The 21409-nt window shown below is 37.1% G+C and overlaps 1 protein-coding gene and 1 non-coding gene across 2 annotated transcripts; both read right to left on the bottom strand.

Moving 5' to 3' along the window:
* Positions 1–2632: 2632 nt before the first annotated feature.
* On the bottom strand, positions 2633–2706 carry TRNAI-UAU. The gene has a single exon. It is a non-coding gene; the product is annotated as a tRNA-Ile (tRNA).
* Positions 2707–6671: 3965 nt separating this feature from the next.
* LOC103958991 (zinc transporter 6, chloroplastic-like) lies at positions 6672–9328 on the bottom strand. The gene is made up of 2 exons (XM_009371314.3): positions 8494–9328; positions 6672–7205 (listed from the first exon to the last, which is right to left on the bottom strand). Exons 1-2 carry the CDS (start codon positions 9235–9237, stop codon positions 6891–6893), a joined length of 1059 nt encoding a protein of 352 aa, XP_009369589.1. The 5' UTR covers positions 9238–9328; the 3' UTR covers positions 6672–6890.
* Between the last annotated feature and the right edge of the window lie 12081 nt (positions 9329–21409).

Below are 21409 nucleotides of genomic sequence, written 5' to 3'. Positions count from 1 at the left end.
AATCTGGAAGAGAATGATTCATTGAAGAGATCATTTTATCTAGCTACAAAGTGGGGCTCTCAGCCATTGGCGACGCCCATGGGCCGTTGTAGTTCATGGTAGAAAGACGAAGGTATCTTCGGTCTTGTATCCGATTCTCTTTTTACAAAATGCGTATATGAGATGGCAATAGAATTACATAAAAATACAAATTATCTACAATAAATGTCACAGCCCGGCTCGGGCAGGACCACTTCCCGGGCCCGCTCCATCACCGTAGCACGATATTGTCCGCTTTAGGCTTACTATTCCCTCACGGTTTTGTTTTTGGGAACTCACGAGCAACTTCTCAGTGGGTCACCCATCATGGGATTGCTTAAGCCCCCTTCTCACTTTACTTCAGAGTTCCTACAAAACCCGAAGCCAGTGAGCTCCCAAAAGGCCTCGTGCTAGGTAGAGATGGGAATATACATATAAGGATCACTCCCCTAGGCGATGTGGGATGTCACAATCCACCCCCTTTAGGGGCCCGACGTCCTCGTCGGTACACACGCGGCCAGGGTTAGGCTCTGATACCAATGTCACATCCCGGCTCGGGCGGGACCACTTCCTGGGCCCGCTCCACCACCGTAGCAAGATATTGTCCGCTTTGGGCTTACCATTCCCTCACGGTTTTATTTTTAGGAACTCACGAGCAACTTCCCTGTGGGTCACCCATCATGGGATTGCTCAAGCCCCCTTCTCACTTAACTTCGGAGTTCCTACAGAACCCGAAGCCAGTGAGCTCCCAAAAGGCCTCGTGCTAGGTAGAGATGAGAATATACATATAAGGATCACTCCTCTGGGCGATGTGGGATGCCACAACAAATCATAAGGGTGAATTTTGTATAAAACCTGTAATTATTATAAAATTAAATTGTGTAATTATTCAGTCATATACATGAAACTATTATGATATAAAATTTGATGAGGAGGTCATATTATTACACAAAAATACGAATTATCTACAACAAATCATAAGGGTGAATTTTGCATAAAACCTGTAATTATTACAAAATTAAATTGTGTAATTATTCAGTCATATACATGAAAATATCATGATATAAAATTCGATGAGGAAGTCATATTATTAACTAAAGAGAGGTGATGACTCGGAGGGACAATCTACAAAGCGGGCAGCTTGACTGAACGGTCAGCCATTTATCCACACACTCAGAATGATATGTATGTTGGCACTTTGGCAAAACCTTAACCTTCTCTTCTCCTTCAAAATCTCCAAGACAAATACAACACTCAATATCAATGGTTTCAACATCAAGAACAAAACTAGGGTTAGCTATTACCACCGATCGATGCAAGACAACCGGCAAGTTATCAATGGCGGCAGCATCGAGCCCTAGCGATTGATGAACTTGTGGCAAAGATGCAATATTTGTAGCCCTAGAGGTGGTGGTTGAGAGACGACCTCTGATACAAGCCCAACGAGCATAGAAGGATAGGGTGATGATGATGAACATCAGAGAGAAGAAGAAGAGGACTAGTAAGAGGCCTCGGCTATCGATGTGGAAGTTGGAGTGGTTGAGATCACTGAAATGCCACTCAAAGAGTGGTGATTTTTCGGACGCCATTAAAATTGGAAAAGAGGTTTTGATGAGTTTTTGGTGGGTTCTCTTGGGTTTAATGGTGGTGTTGGTGTGGGTTGTGACGGTGAGGGCTGGGTGCTTTTGGTACTCTTCGGGCAAGTTGAGAAGTACTTTTGTAGCATAACGAACGGTCATAAGCACTTTTGTTAAAAGTACTTTCATTTTTGTCTGTTAAAAAAACGCTTTCAATCATACAAAACGGGTTGACTTGTCATCTATCCAGTTTGGGGGATAGAGACTAGTTTAATTAAAAGTATGGGCTGGCAGTTCATGGGCTGGCAGTTCACGGGGTTAGGTGGTTGTGAGCATTAGTGTTTGTGCAACATGTCAATATTGAACTACTTGCATGTCCTCCTTCTTTGTTACGTCAGTCATAAATGAGTATTGATATATGGATGATCGAATAAATTGAAGAAAATTAAATAATATAAATTAACATAAGGTGCGTAAAAAGTAAAAAGAAGTGTAAAATAACACCACTCATAAATATATTGGCAACTTTTGCGTGCTTTCACATCAAGCTCTTTGGCAAATTTTGCATGCTTTCACTTCAATGTTATTTAGGCACGAAAAGTTGGCTGCATCCCTGATACATAATACTATTTCTATGATTTGAGCGTTGTATTGAATTTATTATTGTTTAGCCAAAACTAAGAAAGTAGATTTTGAACCTATAGGAAAAAAGATCTTTCCAACAGACAAATTTTCTCTAATGCACATAAAAAATCCACACTTAAGTAACTTATTTGAAGTTGTTAAATTCGATTATGTTAAATGACATTTAGATCCCGTTCAATGATATGAACAAGAATGTTTAGGCCTCTTCTAACAAAATTGTGTTTGATTTGGTAGCCACATCATATTGGGCCAAGTTTTTCCTTTCCGGGACAAAATATTGGGTCAAGGTCAATGTTGGTTAGAACTTAAAAATTGGTACTTTACGGGCCCACTTTATATTCACAAAGAATGGATCAGGGATCCAAAGATATTGAAAAATAAATAAACCGAATTGGTCCCGGCGGGGCTCGAACCCGCGACCTTCGGCTCATAAGACCAACGCTCTAACCAACTGAGCTACGGGACCAGTTTATTTGTTATTTCTCCAATGCGACTTATATTAGATTATGTCGTCAAGCAATTTAAAAACCAAACAAATAATCTAGTTGTAGAAAACTCGGATCCAATTTTCCCTAATGAGCATCAAACTCGATTCCTCTTTTTGTTGCAGCCTTGATCCACATCAAAACTGGTTTCGAAAACAACTCCTGGAAGCAACTATAATTGCACAAAACTACTATATTATGCATCCCTTATGCGTCCTATATCAACCACTGATATAGGTAAGGGTTTTGTTTTTCAATAATTTGATTTGAAGTGTTCAAAGGGCGAACTCATTCCAAAAAAAACTTCTCACTGTGAGAGGAACGGAAAAGAACGTCTATCGTTTGCAATATTACCTTTACTGTGCTGCTTTCACTAACTAATTAACTTATCCCCAAATAAAGTTACAAACACTCAATTAATTACATGTTTGTAAGATGCATAGATCAACAACCAATCTGTATTGTGTTGCTCGATCAAATAAAAATTCATCTAATTATCAATCTCATCCATCTCTTTATGCGAAATTCTGAAAATACAACATAACTATATCGATTCTATTGAATGTAGAGAAAGAGTAACAATTGAAATTAAACGTTTGGTCACAAAGTAGATACAAATTAATAACCAAATATCATGATAGAGTGATAACATAAACTTTTTTTTTCTTTTTTTGACAAGAAATGATAGCGGTATTTCATTGATCACCACAAACAAATGCATGGGTGCCAATTTGGTACATTGCTTTAGAGACTAGCAAATATCTAGAGTAAATTTGCATAAACAAGCAATTAATTAAAACCCTAACATAGAATGATAGATGCGACAAACCTATACTAGTGCACACACCGATCTTTGTTGATGTGTGAGGCCACACAATGTCATCATTGGAGAGCAAGGCCATATAAAATCATTGCTGAAAGGCAAGACCACATAAAATCATTGATGAAAGGCGAGATCACATAGAATCATTGATGAAAGGCGAGATCACATAGAATCATAGCTCAAAGGCGAAACCATATCAAGCCATCGCTCAAAGGTAAGACCATATCACCCGCTAACGCGGTGCAAACAAAACCTACCGTTATCTGAGAAGAGAATCCACCGAACCAGGGCACAACCAAAACTTACACTAATCCGCTAATGGTAGAGTGATAACAGAAACTTAAAGTACTTCCTTGAGTGAAACACAGAATGAAGCTTTGTGCTAATGTTGTCAATCTAAACGCCATATGCGTGCTTCTAGTGGTTAAACCATATAGCCTCAATCTTTCAATGATGTTTTAAAAGGTGGCATTATTTTTGTTTTTGAGGGAGAAGTAGGATTAAGTTCAAGTTCCAAGGAGAATGCAAAAATAAGTGTATAGTTTATGTCAATTCTGTTTTTTCTTTTGGTTTATTAGTAGAGAGATTAATGCAAAGGAAACCATAATTACCCAACTATATTATACAACACAAAGCTAAAGGTTTACAAATGTAAATCCTTGAAGAACCAAAAGTTTGGATTCCACCAATTTGGGAGAAATCTCAATGAGTTATTTGATTAAAGACTGAACTGATGAGATTACATAGACAGCCAAAAAGCTTATACAGACACTAAAAGGAAAACCCTAGAGCTCTTTAAAATTTAAAGGTATGCTATCCACACACCCTATTTTACTTCTCACACACCCCTTGATAATTTCTGTTTGTTGATCTTCTTCAATTCACTCGATCCGATGGTCGAAAATTAAAAAGGTGTGTGAGAAGTAAAATGAGGTGTGTGGATATCACATTCCAATTTAAAAACGAGATAATACAAACAGTAATTGAAATGTCCGATTTTTATTACATAATTTCAAATGTTGTTTTAAAATCCTAAACGATATGACTAAAATCCATCATACGTTATGCATATAAACCAAAGGTCATCGTCCTCCTCTCTAAAAGCCCATAGATGCACCTTCCCACATTGAACAAATCTCTCCTTTCTCACAGTCTGTTTCCAACCATAAGTTATGCAAAACCCATGATTTTCCAACTCGCGTAGGGTTAATCTTTCTTGCACAAGCGAAGGCCCCATGAAAAGTACTTCAAGTTTCTTGGTAATGTCTACACCACATAAGTATTCAGTTGTCGGGAGTAGCGCTATAGGCCGAAAATCTTGGAGTAGGATTATCTCCCCTCCTAATATCTTTCCCCTTTCCTCTTCTTTTATTTGAAAGATTACAGTTAACCACGTCAACATCTTATATTGATTTTTTTATAGAGACAATAAGACAAAAAACAATATGTGAGAGGAGGGGAGAGGAGGAGATGAGAATAGGAGGGGAGATAATCTTACTCTGAAAATCTTAGCTTATATTGTCGGAACCGGATACCCTTTGGATCCATATATCATGAGTCTGCTGAGCAAACGATCCGGGTCGTTGAAATTTGATTCAACGGCTACAAATAGGGGGCCCTCTAAAAGTTATAATAATTGTAGCCGTTAAATCAAATTTCAACGGCACGGATTGCCTACTCAACAAGCTCATAATATATAGATCCGGAGAGGATCCGATTCCTATATCGTCTCCAGAAAATGTCACCTCACCGATGTACCTCCACTGTTGGGAACGCATCCCACAACCATTTAGTGCGTTGCAAATAGCTTGAGGGATGTGAGTCATCTTCTAAGTTAGGAGAGAAAAGTTACGTCTTCTTGTGAAATCGAGTATAGGATGTATTTTTTTGTACCAGTGCCTTTAGGAAGAATCGCTAGAATAAAAGTTACGTCTTCTTGTGTAAGCTTTATTTATAGTAAACCGTAAAAAGAGAGAAATTTGTTACTCAATTAATACAAAATCTAATAAGAAAGAATCGTTAAAATAAAAATTAATCTTAACTCCAAATTACTTAAGATTTACCTAATCACACATGTACTAAATATTAATTAAAGAAAACGATTCTTAGTTACAACAAACATATCTAATTTCCTGATTGCTTGAACTTCGTATCATGCATTTACAAACTTTCCTAATTACGGCAGACATCTAATATAATTACTCAAACTTTTCTAATTACATTAAGCATACCAAGGAAGACATCTATTAAAATCAAGACTTCGATTTGAACTAGGGCAAAAAGGGATTGTAATTGTTTGCTTGTGCATCAACCGGGGCAATTACTTTTACAATCGTTTACTTGTATAACAAGTGCTTCACATCATTCAATATGTGTTGTCCATATTTTTTTACTTACTGTTGCTGCATGTAAAGGGACTTGGGACATGTGAGTATGCACAGAGTAGTCTCGCATCAAAAAGTTAAAGAATCTTGTTTTGGAGGTGAAAATCTCAACTTCATTTTCTTTATTATTAACCTCAATACCAGGAAAGAAAAAAAGAAAAGTAGAAAGAATAACTCGACAGCCCCAAACCCGGCACGTGAAAACGTAAATCCGTGACGACATGATCCGACCCATTTCCACCTTTCAGTTCAAGAAGCTGTCAATTGAATTCTCAATTGAGCAAAACATGTCAATCTATTTAATTGGCTGGGGTAGATATAATTGCATTCCATCTACCTTTACTTTAATATGTGTAGTTGGAGATGACATAGAAGGCAGAAACTAACAGTGCATGGTAAAGTAACGATAATGAACGTGGGCCAACGTTTGGTTGGCTATTTCTTATATTTTGTCCAAGTCAGAGTGAAAGATAAAAGATAAATGATTTAAGCAATCGAGTTACAAATTTCCTCGTAAATTAAATAATTAAATAGCTTCTTTCGCATCATGTTAGTCCAAACTATTTGGTAGTGATAGTGCTATCCAATCTCCAATGTAATTGAAACTAACAAATCCAAATTCAGATTATCATTTTCGTTGATAAATAAAATTTTACTTTTCAAACATGATGCGAGAACGATATATATTGTTAGTGTTTGGAACCTCTAGGTAGAATCATGTCATCTTACACGACTGAGATACAAGATATAGCGGGCACAAGCTTTACCCTATCGCCCGATTGATGTTCACATTTTCGATTTCTTTCCTCTACTTCTTACAAAGATCCAAATGAAGATGTGATTACAACATTGTGCTACCGGGCACCTATCAACAATCATTTCACATTTCAAACTAAACATTATGCAACCCATGGCATGAATTTTCTTTTCCTTAGCTAATTAAAAAAGGGAGCAAATTCTATGCCCAAAGGGCAAGGATGGACATAGAGGTAGAGCCAAGAACAAGAGCGATGTACGATGTTTTTCGCATCCATGAATTGGAGCTCATCATCTTGTTGTGGAAGAAATCCAGAGCTATGAGATCGACCAGAGCCATGTAGATAAGTATGCCCGAGGAGAACGACCCTAACAAACCCTCCAAGATTAGGGCTTTAGGGTTACTATCATCGTAACCTGTCACCGAGAACAAGATCATGCCCAATACTATCCCCATTGGCGTTGTCACTGCAAACATGAAGCACATGTAGGCTGTTGTCCCGAACTTAAATCCTGCCTGCAACGAAGCACATGAAGCGCATGTTATGTAAGAGCACTTGCTTTGTTTGTCAAAAACATATAGAGAAGTCTTTACTTTATGAGAAATACTTATATGGCACAGGTAGCGTTTCATGTCAATGAAATAAAAACACATATACATTTTAATTGATGTCTTCATTTTATTTACATAAGACGTTAACGTGGGTGCGTGACGATGTTAGCCATGTCATATCATGTAAGTTATTCTCCTATTTTACTAGGAGGAATAGAATGCATGTCCAAGACAAATTTTTCAATTGACCTAACTCATATCTCTACGTGTGACTTTAGTTTGTTACGAATTTTATAAGCCACGTGTTCTAGGGACTGAGATTTTGCGCACTACATGAATATTCCTCGAATCATATGATAGCTATTTGCTTTGTTATTTTTGTGCATGCAGGTGATAATGTATAATATCGTTTGTGTACTTTATAAACCCACTTTTATATTACACTAAACTTCTGCTTTTAGTTGGTGCTTGATTTTGCAGCATTATCTAAAGTTACATTGTTTTTTAAAATAATTTAATAACTTATACCAATATCATCTGAATTTTAAGCCATTTAGCAAATCTGCAAAAGAAAAAAAAAAAAAAAGGAAAAAAAAAAGAAAGAAAGTACGTGCCACCTCCATTAAAATAAAAGTTATTGCTCCATGTCACTTACTAATTCGATAAATCGTTCCGTTAAAAAAGTTGCAAGTGCTTCACACGCGACCACTAAACAAAAAATTGTGTCAATTTTTCGGACATAAAAATATTCATCAAAACATTCACGTACAAATAATGTGCAAATTTTCGAACAAAAAACAAATAAAGCTTGCCCATACGAGCACATTGATTTGGAACATTTACTTCGCATATTCAATATGTCAGTTTTAGAATTAAAATCAATTTTGAAACCATCTGAATTTTAATCACAACGGAGCATACTAGAATTTTCAAACAATAATGACCTAGAATTCTAACAGTATGATCAGTCAAATGAGATATTTTTTAGTGTATAAACTACGACATGATACATCAAGTATCCGACCAATTGTTTTGTGGTGCACTGGGGCATGTTTCCGATATATTGAAAATTTCTCCGATCCACAAATGAAAATCAGAGACCCGTAAACTTAGAGAAAGTAACAAACAACAAAATCTATGTCGTCATTTTTGTATCTAAAATCATTTCATTTTTCTGATTAGCATGGATATGTTCATTAATTAATTAAGTAAAAAAAAATCAAATTATTAAGATATTTGTTAATAAATTTACCTGAGCAATGCATCCCCCGAGTCCCATCCCTTCGAAGATCTGATGAAACGACAGCGCAGCGACCAGCGGCCGGATGGTGCACTGGTTCTGCGACATCCCCATCGTCACCCCAATTATCACCGAGTGGAAAATAATCCCGATTTCCAACACCTGCGAAACAAGCCGCTGCTTCATCCGGATCAACATTTCCTCACTACCCCCACCATTATTACTCCCCACACCCACCGCCACCGCCACCTCCGTATCCATCGACAATTTGCTATTCTTACCATTCAAATTGCTATTCTTCCCCACCAATTCATCCCGCGTCCCCACCGGCACGACCTCGTATCCGCCGTGACCGTGGCCGCCGCCGGCGGAGTGGGATTCCATGTGTGAGGTGGCCGTGAGGTCGACGAGGAGGGCAATGATGGCGCCGACCATTGTGACGAGCCCTGAGAAAGGGTAGTCCTTCCAGGGGTGGTGGGAGGACACGTGGCAGTCGTTGAGTGCTAGGAAGGCGTCGGGGAGAACGTGGACGAGGGAGGTGGAGAGGATGACGCCGGCGGCGAAGCACTTGATGACGAGCGTTGCTTTGTCGTACGCTGGCTTGCCTTGGAAGTAGCGGGAGAGGAGGACGGGGGACGATATGCCGATGACGCTGGTGACGAAGATGACGGAGATTGAGATTAGCTTGAGGTGAGCGGCGGCGCGTCCGTCCCGGCAGGAGAGGGACCGAGCCGTGTCCGATACGCAAGAGGCCATTTTCCTATATAACCAACAAGCAAAATACAACTGACTCTGAGGCCTCTTTAATTTGTGGGCTTGTTGTCTGGTTGGGAAGATGGACAGAGAGAGGGAGAGAGATGCTTGTGGGGTTAAATAGTGTGGGGCCGGGGGACTCCGTGAGGAGAAAATTTTCAAAGTAAGAAATACGGAATAAGAGGCAAAACTCTTACGTGTTATTATAAATATTTTTTTTTAAGTGTTCAATTAATTGTACAATAGTGTGGGGCCGGGTTGTGGGGCCGTGGGACTCCGTGAGGAGAAAATTTTCAGAGTAAGAAATACGGAATAAGAGGCTAAACTCTACGTGTTATTATAAATATTTTTTTTTTAAGAGTTCAATTAATTGTACAATAACATGTGGTATTTTACTCTGTGTTCGAACACATTGAGAAATTCTTAGACTATACGAGGAGAGATTTTTTAATGTGTCGAAAGAACGGCCCGATACCTGATTGTCATAATACAATTGGTTAGAAACTTGAAAAACAAAGTTTCAACTAATTATATTACGGTAATACTAGGGAAACTAAATTTGTAAACAAATTTGGGAGCATTTTTGCTTATCACCACCCTATTAATTACCTTTAGATGAGTTTGAATTTTAAGATTCGTGTAGTAAATAAGCACAAATCTCAAAATTCAAACTCATCTAACAGTAATAAATAGGGTGGTAAGCATACACCACACTAAATTGTGGTGAGCAAAAATGCACTCGACAAATTTAGCAAACTAAATTATTTATCATCAATAAGAATAAACACGTTTATCAACGCTTAAATAAGAATAGGGTAATACTAGGAAGACCAAATTTAGAGATAAAATGTGCAAACTAATTGATGTGTTGTAACATCCCACATCGCCCAGGGGACTGATCCTTAAATGTATATTCCCATCCTACCTAGCACGAGGCCTTTTGGGAGCTCACTGGCTTCGGGTTCCATAGGAACTCCGAAGTTAAGCGAGTAGCGCGCGAGAGCACTCCCAGGATGGGTGACCCATCGGGAAGTTCTCGTGTGAGTTCCCAGAAACAAAACCGTGAAGGCGTGGTCGGGGCCCAAAGCGGACAATATCGTGCTACGGTGGTGGATCGGGCCCGGGTTGTGGTGGGGGCTCGGGCCGGGATGTGACATGTGTCACTAATGGAAATGAGTACATTTATCAAACTAATCATCAACTTTCATGTTCTTTTCCAAAATTTATTTAAAAATTTAGTCTCTCTAACATTACCTATTATATTATGACATTTGTTATTCCACACTGTGCTCTTGGCAAACTAAAAATTTTCCCTCGTACGAGAGGACGTGGCCATTTACACGATGGATGGTGGCATGCGGCGGTATTGCATATCCGTGAGTTTCCATTGTTGTGAAGTGTGATGCGTGTGTGTTTCCACTTCCAAATTTTTTTAGGAGGAAAGTTAATTGCTTTTGAATACTAAGGGAAAAAAGGAAAAAAAAAGTTGGCTACTTTTCTTCTTGTGTAGATCGATCGATGGTGAATTTAAATATTTTGATGCGAGTTAAATGTAAATCATTGGCTTTTGAAAATTTGTATATGAAGTTAGGAACTATATGGTTTAGTCTTTTAGAAGGTAAATCAACATAAATATAAACTGCCGAACAATATTTGGTTACTAAAAAAATGAGTAGAAACTCGTTTCAAAATTTCTTAAAATTGTTTGTTGTCAATTTATAAAACGTTGTATTTATAATCAGAACCATCTATATTTTAAATCACCCTATAAAGGTCGCATTTGCAAAAAATAATTAAGACTAATGTCGTTTAGTCAACAAACTGTTTAAAAACAAATGAACGGAATTGGTAAAAGTATTACAAACCGTCTATATATTTGCTACAATAGATTGACTAAATGACCTTAGTTTTAATTTATTTTTTGCAGAGATGATCTTTATAGTGTGATTCATAGTATGAACGATTCTGATCATAGACACAAAGTTCTATGATTAAAACACTAAGAGTTTTGAGTAGGAATTCCTACTTATTTTTTAGTAGCCAAGTATTGTTCTAAACTAGCAGCGCATGGAGAGATCTAAGATCTTTTAAGCACATTACGCAATATTTTTGTATCTAAGATGGGGCATATTTTAAAGTTATTTTGTCCGCTCTGTGGTTGTGCGATGAAAGTAGTGTAGTTTCTCTACACAACCCTGACATGTGGTGTGTTTTGTGTTCAATGGAGGATCTCATTAAGACTTTAACCTTGTGGAGTCCCAAAGTAAAAGATCCAAATGAGGGCAACGCCCAAAATTTTTATTTTTTCATTGAGGCATTTAATCAGGTATTTGGTGGGTATGTCGTTATCTTTCTAGTTCTATCAAGAACTTACAAGACCTGATGCTGAACATCATCTGCCAAGTCTTATCCCAAGACTTGTTGAGCATCACTTGTCAAGGGCCGCCAAATTCTGCCTAAGAGACATTTCACTGAACGATTTATGGGCATTCTCAAGTTTCATACCAGATAGCCCCAGAGCCCTCCGGCAACATCAATTTCCCAACTTCTGCAAGTCTTGGAACCTACAAAACCCCTTGATCTGCCACGGCTTATGTATACATTTGCTCAATTTTTGTTGGCTAGTGTGAAAGTACGCCTGATCACTAGACTTTACATGTGAATAAATTATTTCTACGAAATTTTAACGAAAAGTCTGCGGTACTGTTTACTTTAACTAAAAATCACGTTTTTACATTAAAAAGTCAAACTTGATACTATTCATTTTATCTTTTATTTTATTCTTATCGTTAAAACTCAAAGTTTTCAAACTTTTTTCATTAGTTTTCTTTTATTTCTAATGGTATTGCTTAATGAGCAATGCTGATTAAATTTCTTGACTAAATTTGCTGATTAAATGATATGTCACCAGTAAAAAAAAAGCACGTTAATCAACATTAAAGCAATAATCAAATCATCAGCTTCCATATCATTTAGTTTACAAAATTTAGTTAACAAATTTAATCGCTTTAGCATTATCCTAATTAGTGTCCATCTAACCCAGTGTAAGTAACTTAACTTTCACAGCGAATACATCTCAATTAGTAACTTTTTCTTCCCGACAGAGATGCATCATTTTAAATAGGATGGTCATGTATGAATTCCATTAATCTGTTGAATGAAGACGCTTTCACTCTTCCACAACCAAAATTAATACAACATTTTAAAGTGGTGGGGTTCTAATTTTATTGCTTTCACCAATTCAAGTAGGGAGTAGGATTCTCCCTTTTTTTCTTTCTAAATTCCTTCATTTTCAATCTTCTTCTATTTGAACAGTTACAATTAAACCACGTTAATATTTTATGTTGATTTCTATAATAAAAGAGAAAGGAAAAGAGGAAAATGATTGATAAGGGGACTGGAGGGAAGAAGAATCTTACTCCATTTCGGTCAATTGATGCCACCTCAGTTATGATAATTGATAAACCATAGCACTTTGTAGGAATTTATTAGAACGTATATTCACTTTAATCTCCTTATTCACCTGCCTGCATTGATACTAAATATATATAGACGGTTAAAATTTAGATCTATTTTACCCTGAAGTTAACTACTAGCCTACTAGGCTCAATACTAAAGGTAGGTAATGGCTCATTGAGCTTCTAATTGCGAGTTTTATGTCAAAAAACATCGGTACATTTAGAAATGAACCATGAAATTGAAAGAATTATTTCATAGAGAGATAACAGAAGATTTTCCATATAGTTTTAGTTTTAGGCTTGAAGAAACAAGAGGGCTGATTGGCACGAGTCCAGCAAGTACTAACCAAGGCCCAAAAATTCCAGTTCAGCTAGTCTGGCCTGGCCTAAAATGGTGGGTTGGGTTCCTTTCTGAAAGACATTGGAGGTTAGAGTGAACATGGTTTGTATCAATGCTGGGTCAGTTGTTTAAGCATATGATCGACCCCCACACCCAATTCTTGATCAAATTGTAGCACTAAAATTCCCAACAACGGGTTTGCCCCTCTCCATTTCTTGGAGTTGTGCTAATGTCAGTCCCGTGTATCTTCACCAGGAATGTTATTCTAGTTGTTGATTTTTGTGGCACAAACATAGGGCCACAATCATTAGTGAATGTGTTTGCGTCCTGACCAACTGCGGCTAGCATAATCATTTTTCTTGTGATTTTATCAACATTTGTGTATCTCATCCGTGTGTCTCATATGAGTTTGCAGACGTGTGTGTATATATATATATATATATATATATATATATATAGTGGTGGATTCATGAATTTTTCTACGAGAGGTCAATGTATAAACATTTTTTGAACGACAAAAGAGACCTTACAAGATACAATTTTCCATCATGAGTTTTTATCTTAAGAAATTATCACATCAACGATAGCAACAAAACAATCTCGCATGATGATAATAGAAGTTTCTCATTAATTAAGCTGTAAAACTTGAAATGGTGGAAATTTGCTCCAAAAAGTTGAGATTTAGAGAACTTTAGGGAGTGTTAATCATCAATTAACGTATTTAAAAACTTAATAAAAAATGCGGATATGTCAATGCAGTGTCTTGAGAGTTAAGAGGTTATGATATATAACAACCCGATGTAAGAATATGAATATGAGATTAGATATTTTGGCATCGGGAGTCCAATTAGGAAAGCCTTATTAGAAGATGTGGGTTAATTCTTGTTGATAAAGAATTTTGTTGAAGCATTGGAACTGAGATATGATAGGAAACATAAGTTGTTTTCTATATGGATTCTAATAGGGAGTCTTCATTAAATTATGAGAAGGTTATATGTATCTGTATATATTGTGATCTCTACTCTCACAGAATTACGCTCTTTTGGAACTAAGCACTATTCTTAATTTGAGCATAAGGTATTCTGACAGGGAGGAGAAGAGTTACTGCGCATTTTTTGATTCAAGCATTCATGGTTCGTCGAGTGAAAACTCTTCAGGTTAGTATATTGCAGCATTCATCTGGGTTGAGGTTTTGTGCTTTGCTCGGTTGTGATTCTTGTAACTGAATCTTGGTTGGGGTGTTAAGGTTTACACCACAAACCCAGGAGACTAACTAATCAGATAAAGAAAAAAGAATGCTGCAACATTGCACAATGCACAACTTCTTGCTCAAGGAAGCAGCAACGTGCAGCACAAACAAGCCCATGCGCCATTGATCCGCCAGTGTGTATATAGGCTCAATCGGCAAAGGATTTCGACTTTTCAACCATTGAATATTTAAGTCATTATTCATAGACTATTCTTAAAAAAGTTCTTCAAAATCGAAAATCATTTGACCACTTAATTAGAAGGTAGTCATTTTAGTGTTTATTGAAAAAACTATGTTCACCTATTTTTACATTCCACCAAGTTGACTTAACGATTTTGATGATTGTTTTAGGATGTTCTACGAATTAAGAGAGGAATATTCAATGGTTGGATCGTCAAAATCCATTGTAGATTTGGCCCCACAAGGTGTCCCTCAACGTAATGGGATATATAAAAACCAAGGAAAATACTATTGTACTATTCCATGCATAATTTTGTTTTTGAACAAATGATATTATCCACACTAAGGGGGTGGGGGACTGGCTAAACCTCACAATGGGTTAGCAATAATGTAGTTCAAATTCGCCTTTGGTGAGACTCGAATTTAAGATCTCTCACTTACAAATGAAGAGTTGTACCACTAGATCGTGGTACAAAGTGGCCTCTTCAATGCATAATTGAAAAAAAATATCATAAAAGAAAAATCAAGGTCATTAAAGTAGTGCGGGCGAGTTAGCTCTTGGAGGAAGGTGGAAGAAATTGTTGAAACGAAAGCTTTAAAGGAAAGTAGTTTACTTGCTTAGTATTTGCGCTAAGGGATGACCATTACAACATTATATAGATATTTAATAGATTAAAATTTTTGCTCTTTTTTTTTATTCTCTCACTCACATGTTATCAAAACATGTCTCTAATCTAAACAACATATTAATAGAACTCTCTTTGTGAACAAAAAAAACAATGAAATACAATTATAACCTTTAATACATAACTGAAAAAAATATTAAAAAAATGTAGCCTTTAAAGTTGTGACATCCCACATCGCCCAGGGGAGTGATCCTTATATGTATATTCCCATCCCTACCTAGCACGAGACCTTTTGGGAGCTCACTGGCTTCGGGTTCCATGGGAACTCCGAAGTTAAGCGAGTAGCACATGAGAGCATTCCCAGGATGGGTGACCCATCGGGAAGTTCTCGTGTGAGTTTCCAGAAACAAAACCGTGAGGGAGTGGTCGGGGCCCAAAGCGGACAATATCGTGCTACGGTGGTGGAGTGGGCCCAGGAAGTGATCCGCCCCGGGCCGGGATGTGACAATTTGGTATCAGAGCCTAACCCTGGCCGCGTGTGTGCCGACGAGGACGTCGGGCCCCTAAGGGGGGTGGATTGTGACATCCCACATCGCCCAGGGGAGTGATCCTTATATGTATATTCCCATCCCTACCTAGCACGAGGCCTTTTGGGAGCTCACTGGCTTCGGGTTTCATGGGAACTCCGAAGTTAAGCGAGTAGCGCATGAGAGCATTCCCAGGATGGGTGACCCATCGGGAAATTTTCGTGTGTCCAGAAACAAAACCGTGAGGGCGTGGTCGGGGCCCAAAGCGGACAATATCGTGCTACGGTGGTGGAGTGGGCCCGGGAAGTGATCCGTCCCGGGCCGGGATGTGACAAAAGTAATTTCATACAAACAAATTTTTGCTTTTTTTTTTCTTTTCTAAACCTCACAACCATATCACCCAATCACTACCTCCAAATTATATCTCTCTCTCTCTCTCTCTCTCTCTGCCAACCCCTTTTGTTTGATGTCTACCCACCTGTTAAAAACTAATAATTCCTCCCATCAAAAAATTAAAAAAAAAATATTTGAAAAAATAAAATCATTTCTCCCCACTCCCACTCTCCCTCTCCTTCTCTCATCCATATATATATATATATATATATATATATATGTATGTATGTATGTATATATTAATTTTATATATTTACGCACTCATAATGTGTGTGCTTCATCTTGTATAGATACCTACATACATATATATATATATATATATATATATATATATATGCATGTATGGTAGAACTCAAGCTCTAATTAGTGAGTAAATTAATATGGTTGTAACCCTTTTTTTATTTTTTATTTTATTTTATTTTTATAATTCCAAAATCTAACCTATCATCCAGCCCTATATACATATATATATTTAAATATATTTACACAGTCATAATGTGTGTGCTTCATCTTGTATAGATACATACATATATGCATGTATGGTAGAACTCAAACTCTAATTAGTTAGTAAATTAATATGGTCATAACCCATTTATTTTTTTTTTAATTCCAAAATCTAACCTATCATCCAACCCTATATATATATATATATATATATATATGTTTTTTTTTAATTTTTTATATTTACACAGTCTTAATGTGTGTGCTTCATCTTGTATAGATACATACATACATATATATATATATATGCATGTATGGTAGAACTCAAGCTCTAATTAGTTAGTCAATTAATATAATCGTAACCGTTTATTTTTTATAATTCCAAAATCTAACCTATCATCCAACCCTACGATCCAAACCATTTACCTTTTAATTGTTGTTGCAAGATCATCCCTGTGAAATTCAATTAAATAAAAAGTTGTTTAGTCACTTTACTATGATTATATATATGTATGTATGTATGTGTGCGTGTATATAAATATTAACACAATATCTCCATAAATAATGAATTATTCATGATCATAATGGAATAGCGAATTAGATTTTTTTTTTCATGAATGAAACTGAAATGAGGACCTACAAATTGAACGATTCAACTCTTATAATTACATGTCATTTTGTACTATGGTATACTGATATTTTTTTCACTTGTAATTGAGAGGTCTTAGGTTTGATTGGTAAATTCGAACTACATTATTATGTATAAAAAATGTTAAACAAAACCCTTACATTGTTGAGTTATTCAAATCGAACTGTTTGTATTAATTTATTATACTAATTTACTAACAGCTAAGTGCTTTAGCGTGCTTCCCTCCCCCTCCTCAAAAACAAAAGGGATCCTGCCGCATTTAGTAAAAACGAGATGGGTTATAACTCATATATCATTCCTAAATCACATCTTCGAAATTTAGGTTTTTAATTAGACCCATATATAATTTACGGATACGTGGGTGATGTATGAATGATAATCTCTTACATTTTTGCTGTAGTGCAGAGTGATTACCTTGATGAAACTCCTTCAGTTAGGACTTGGGAGTCGGGACATCCTATGGTAACAGAGAGTGGGTCGCCAACTTTTTGTTGTATCTCGTTTAATAGTCTACGAAATGGAATTTAGTTCTTCCACGTGTATAAACATTTGTTCATCAAAATGTCAAACTCTATGAACTTGAGAGAAATGATGTACATGGTAGCGACATGGCAGCTCAATTACACCATGCATATATAAACTCAACAGCTTGATTATGGATTAACACGTCAACTGTAGTACAGCTAACCGCAGGGCGGCTCGAAGTTTAGTCGTCGGTCCAATTACACTTGGTTTGATCATGATCATATTGTCCTACTGGAGAAATTTCCTTCCAAAAAGTGGCAAGTTTTTCAAAGAAACAGTACATGCATTACTCGTATGATGAGCACAGTTTTTGGCTTATCTTAGATCATAGAATTGGCTTTATGTTCAAATTCATGATTCCCGATTCACGATTCAACGTGGTCCAAGAGGCTGTTTTTTGTCAACTACTGTGAATACAACGTTGCTCAATCCTTTTGTTCTTGTAGACTAGCTAGAGAGCTTCAGAAGATAAGTGTTGAAAACTGGAGATGGGGAATGTGGATGCAAATTTATTTCTCCTTGTTCTTGGACAAAATTGTACCTATAAAACAAATAACACATTAGGTCAAGGCCAAGAACCTCATGCGTCCACGATGAATTTCAGGGGGGGTGCTTTAGCCGAAGAACCTCCAATGCCAAAATTAGAATTTAGAGAGAAAAAGTGTTTAGAGAATTTTGAGTATTTAGCAAGAGTGTAGACCTAGGTTTTTAGAGAAAATGGGGTAGTATATATAGGGCATGGGGGGAGAAGGTGGGCGGCCCTTTGTGGTGTTTTTGAGTGTATTTTGTAGTTAATTGGTAGTTTAATTAGCCATTAATAGATTAATTAGGTAATAAATCTATTAATTAGCTAATTAACATAATTTAAAAGGAATATTTTGGGGGTTACCTTGTGGAGAAGATGGATGAAATAGGTTTTGAATAAATACCTATTTTGGGAACTTTTGACTTGATTATGAGATGATTGTCTACTGCTCGCGTGTGGGAATTCCAGTGCTACTCAAGGGTAATTTTGTCATTTCTGCCCAAAAATCCACGTGTCGTCTCTTGATTATTTTTGGCTCCATAGGGAAATCTTGGGATTTCTCCGCATATTGTCAAAAAGTCTCTCATGACATATTACGAACTTGGATATTTTATATCAGATGGTTCGGTTGAGTAATGAGCATGTCACGCCCCGATCCAGACCTACGTCCAGAATTGACACGTGACGTCACCAAGTACCCGTATATCTAGCATACCCTGTCTTCGAGATATGGACAAAGCACAATTCAAGATTTGAATTGCGTAGTAATTTTCGTATACTTTATGGCTGCATCTAACCTCCTCGTTAAACTGTCTACGTACCCCAAATAGGGATCAAGCCATTCGTAGTTTACTATTTGTTAAGCTTTGAACTCTTCGTAAAACACTTTCTAGCATAAAATACAGAGTATCACACTACACATCAACCCTAAGCCAAACAAAGAGTTATCATCTTGCCATTCACACACACATATGCTTTCCAACACCATTCAACAATCACATCAATCAATAACACATACAATACACCAAAATGCAGGGCTAGAGCAACACAGTTCGACCAAAGCCTACATCTCTGAAGAATGGGATTTCAGACCACTCAACGAAATCCAACAATATCAAGTTTCGGACCACTCAATGGAATCCAAACCAAGATACTATTCCTAACCACTTAACGGAATCATGGAGTAGAAAGGATTATGGACCTCTCAACGAAATCCGAGTAGATACAATTCCAGACCACTTAACGGAATCACAGAGTGCAATGGATATCAGACCACTCAATGAAATCCAGGGCATGATAAGATTTCGGACCACTCAACGGAATCGTAGAGTATGTGGGATTCTGGACCACTCAACGGAATGCAGACGGAGCAGGGAACTGGACCACTCAACGAAACCCCAACGGGACCCAGTTCCGGATCACTCAAGAGAATCGAGCGGAAGTAGAACAAAACAACGACTTGAAGAAACAAGACATAAATCAATTTACTTAATTTACAAAGGCTCAATGAAACAAGAAATGAAAAAAAAAGCACAAATTACACAATTTAGAACAGTAAACAAAACGAGAAATGAAATAATGAACGGGATATGAAACAAGCTTCGAAGCAACAAAACCCATGGCATTGGGTTAACGATCCACTACTAGCCCTCACATTTCATCACATCATACCAATCTTGCAAATCAAACCACATTTCATTTATGCCCATCAAATCATATTACATCAACAATTTAACAAGCACTTTAAATCACATTTCACAAATATCATCAATACACAAGTCAAAAATCATTTAATAAACAGAATTCAATAGCTATATATATATATATAATACATTTTTATCTTCTAAAACAATATCTAAAATTTCAGAACGATCCAACGGTCGGATTTCCACCATCTCTGCCAATTGCTAAAATTAGGAGGCGGTTAACGTTTAGTTTTACAAACTTAGAAATTCAATTCGGGAAGATCCATAGGTCAGATTCCCGATCCTTAAGTTCCTAAGGTCCTCTAATATTACATATAATAACATATTAAAGTTTGGTAACGATCTAACGGTCAGATTGTCGTTTGCTACATTAATCAAGTGGCGGACCTAAATGGAACTAGGTTCAAACATTGGAATTTCATCAATCGGATGTCAAATATTGAATTGGGGTATCAAATCTAGTCTAGAATGGTCAAGTGTGTCCTCGGGCCACGCGTCGCCATATGTGGTGGTTGACCACCCCGACTTGCTGAAAAATTCACCTAACTCCAAAAATTACCAAATTTTACAAGAATGTAGAGCACAACAAGGGGAAAAACTTTCATACTTGAGCCGAAGTTCAATTCGGCTGAGAAACAAATGAAAGCACCCTCGATATGCCGAAAACTCTTGAAATTGTTGCACTTCGATTTGTCTTCTTTGGTACTCCACCGCCCCCAAACTTGTTTAGGCCTTGTTCCTATGTTCAAGGAGAGTCAATTATGGGTGGTGGTCAAAGATGGTAGCTGTAGGAACGACGGATCGTCGCCATGACACCCATGAAGCCCACGACTTCGATTCTTATGAAACGGTAGCCAAGATGGCTCGAACTTGAGTAAGAAATGAAGAGGGAAGGTCGGCGACTCATTTGGAGGTGATGGTCTGAAGTGATTTGCCGTAAAATCCTCTGAAAAAGTGATGGGAAGGAGAAGAGGAAACGGGGTCGGGTCGCAGAGACGAACTAGGTCAAAAAGGGGTCCAGGTTTCATCCTTCTCTTTTCCCCTCATTTCCCTCATTTCTTTCCCCCCTGATTGGTCTATTTCCCTCATTTTCTCTCCTTGCCTTTCCATCACAACCACACATGTGGTTTCACATATCTTACTCCAACAAATCTGGAGCCTTCCATATAATAGTCAAATGACCATTTTACCCTCAACTTTATTTGTTTATAACTTCTTTGTTATAACTTCAAATTACATTCCGTTTGTGCTCATGCATTCGTATCGACGAGTACTATCCAAATATGTAAAGAAATCTAGAAAATCATGAAAGGATCAAATACATCCATGGAGAATTCCATTTAGTTCATTTAGGGCGTTTTCGTCATTTTACTTATCGAAAAAAAAATTATATGTTGTAAATACAAACACATCGAAACTAAAAATACTAAATACGTAATTTTAAATAGTGAAATCTGGAGACAGGGTTTTCACAAAACATTGTTCGGCTCATTGTAATAGCCATTCTTTCTAACTTAAACGGTAAATTACAAAAAGTTATCTCAATTATAGGTCG

This window comes from the organism of the source record quoted next, unplaced genomic scaffold (assembly GCF_019419815.1).
Source record: "Pyrus x bretschneideri cultivar Hongxiangsu unplaced genomic scaffold, Pyrus_bretschneideri_v1 Contig39, whole genome shotgun sequence".
Taxonomy (NCBI): Eukaryota; Viridiplantae; Streptophyta; class Magnoliopsida; order Rosales; family Rosaceae; genus Pyrus; species Pyrus x bretschneideri.
This window is presented reverse-complemented; position numbering and strand designations above follow the sequence as displayed.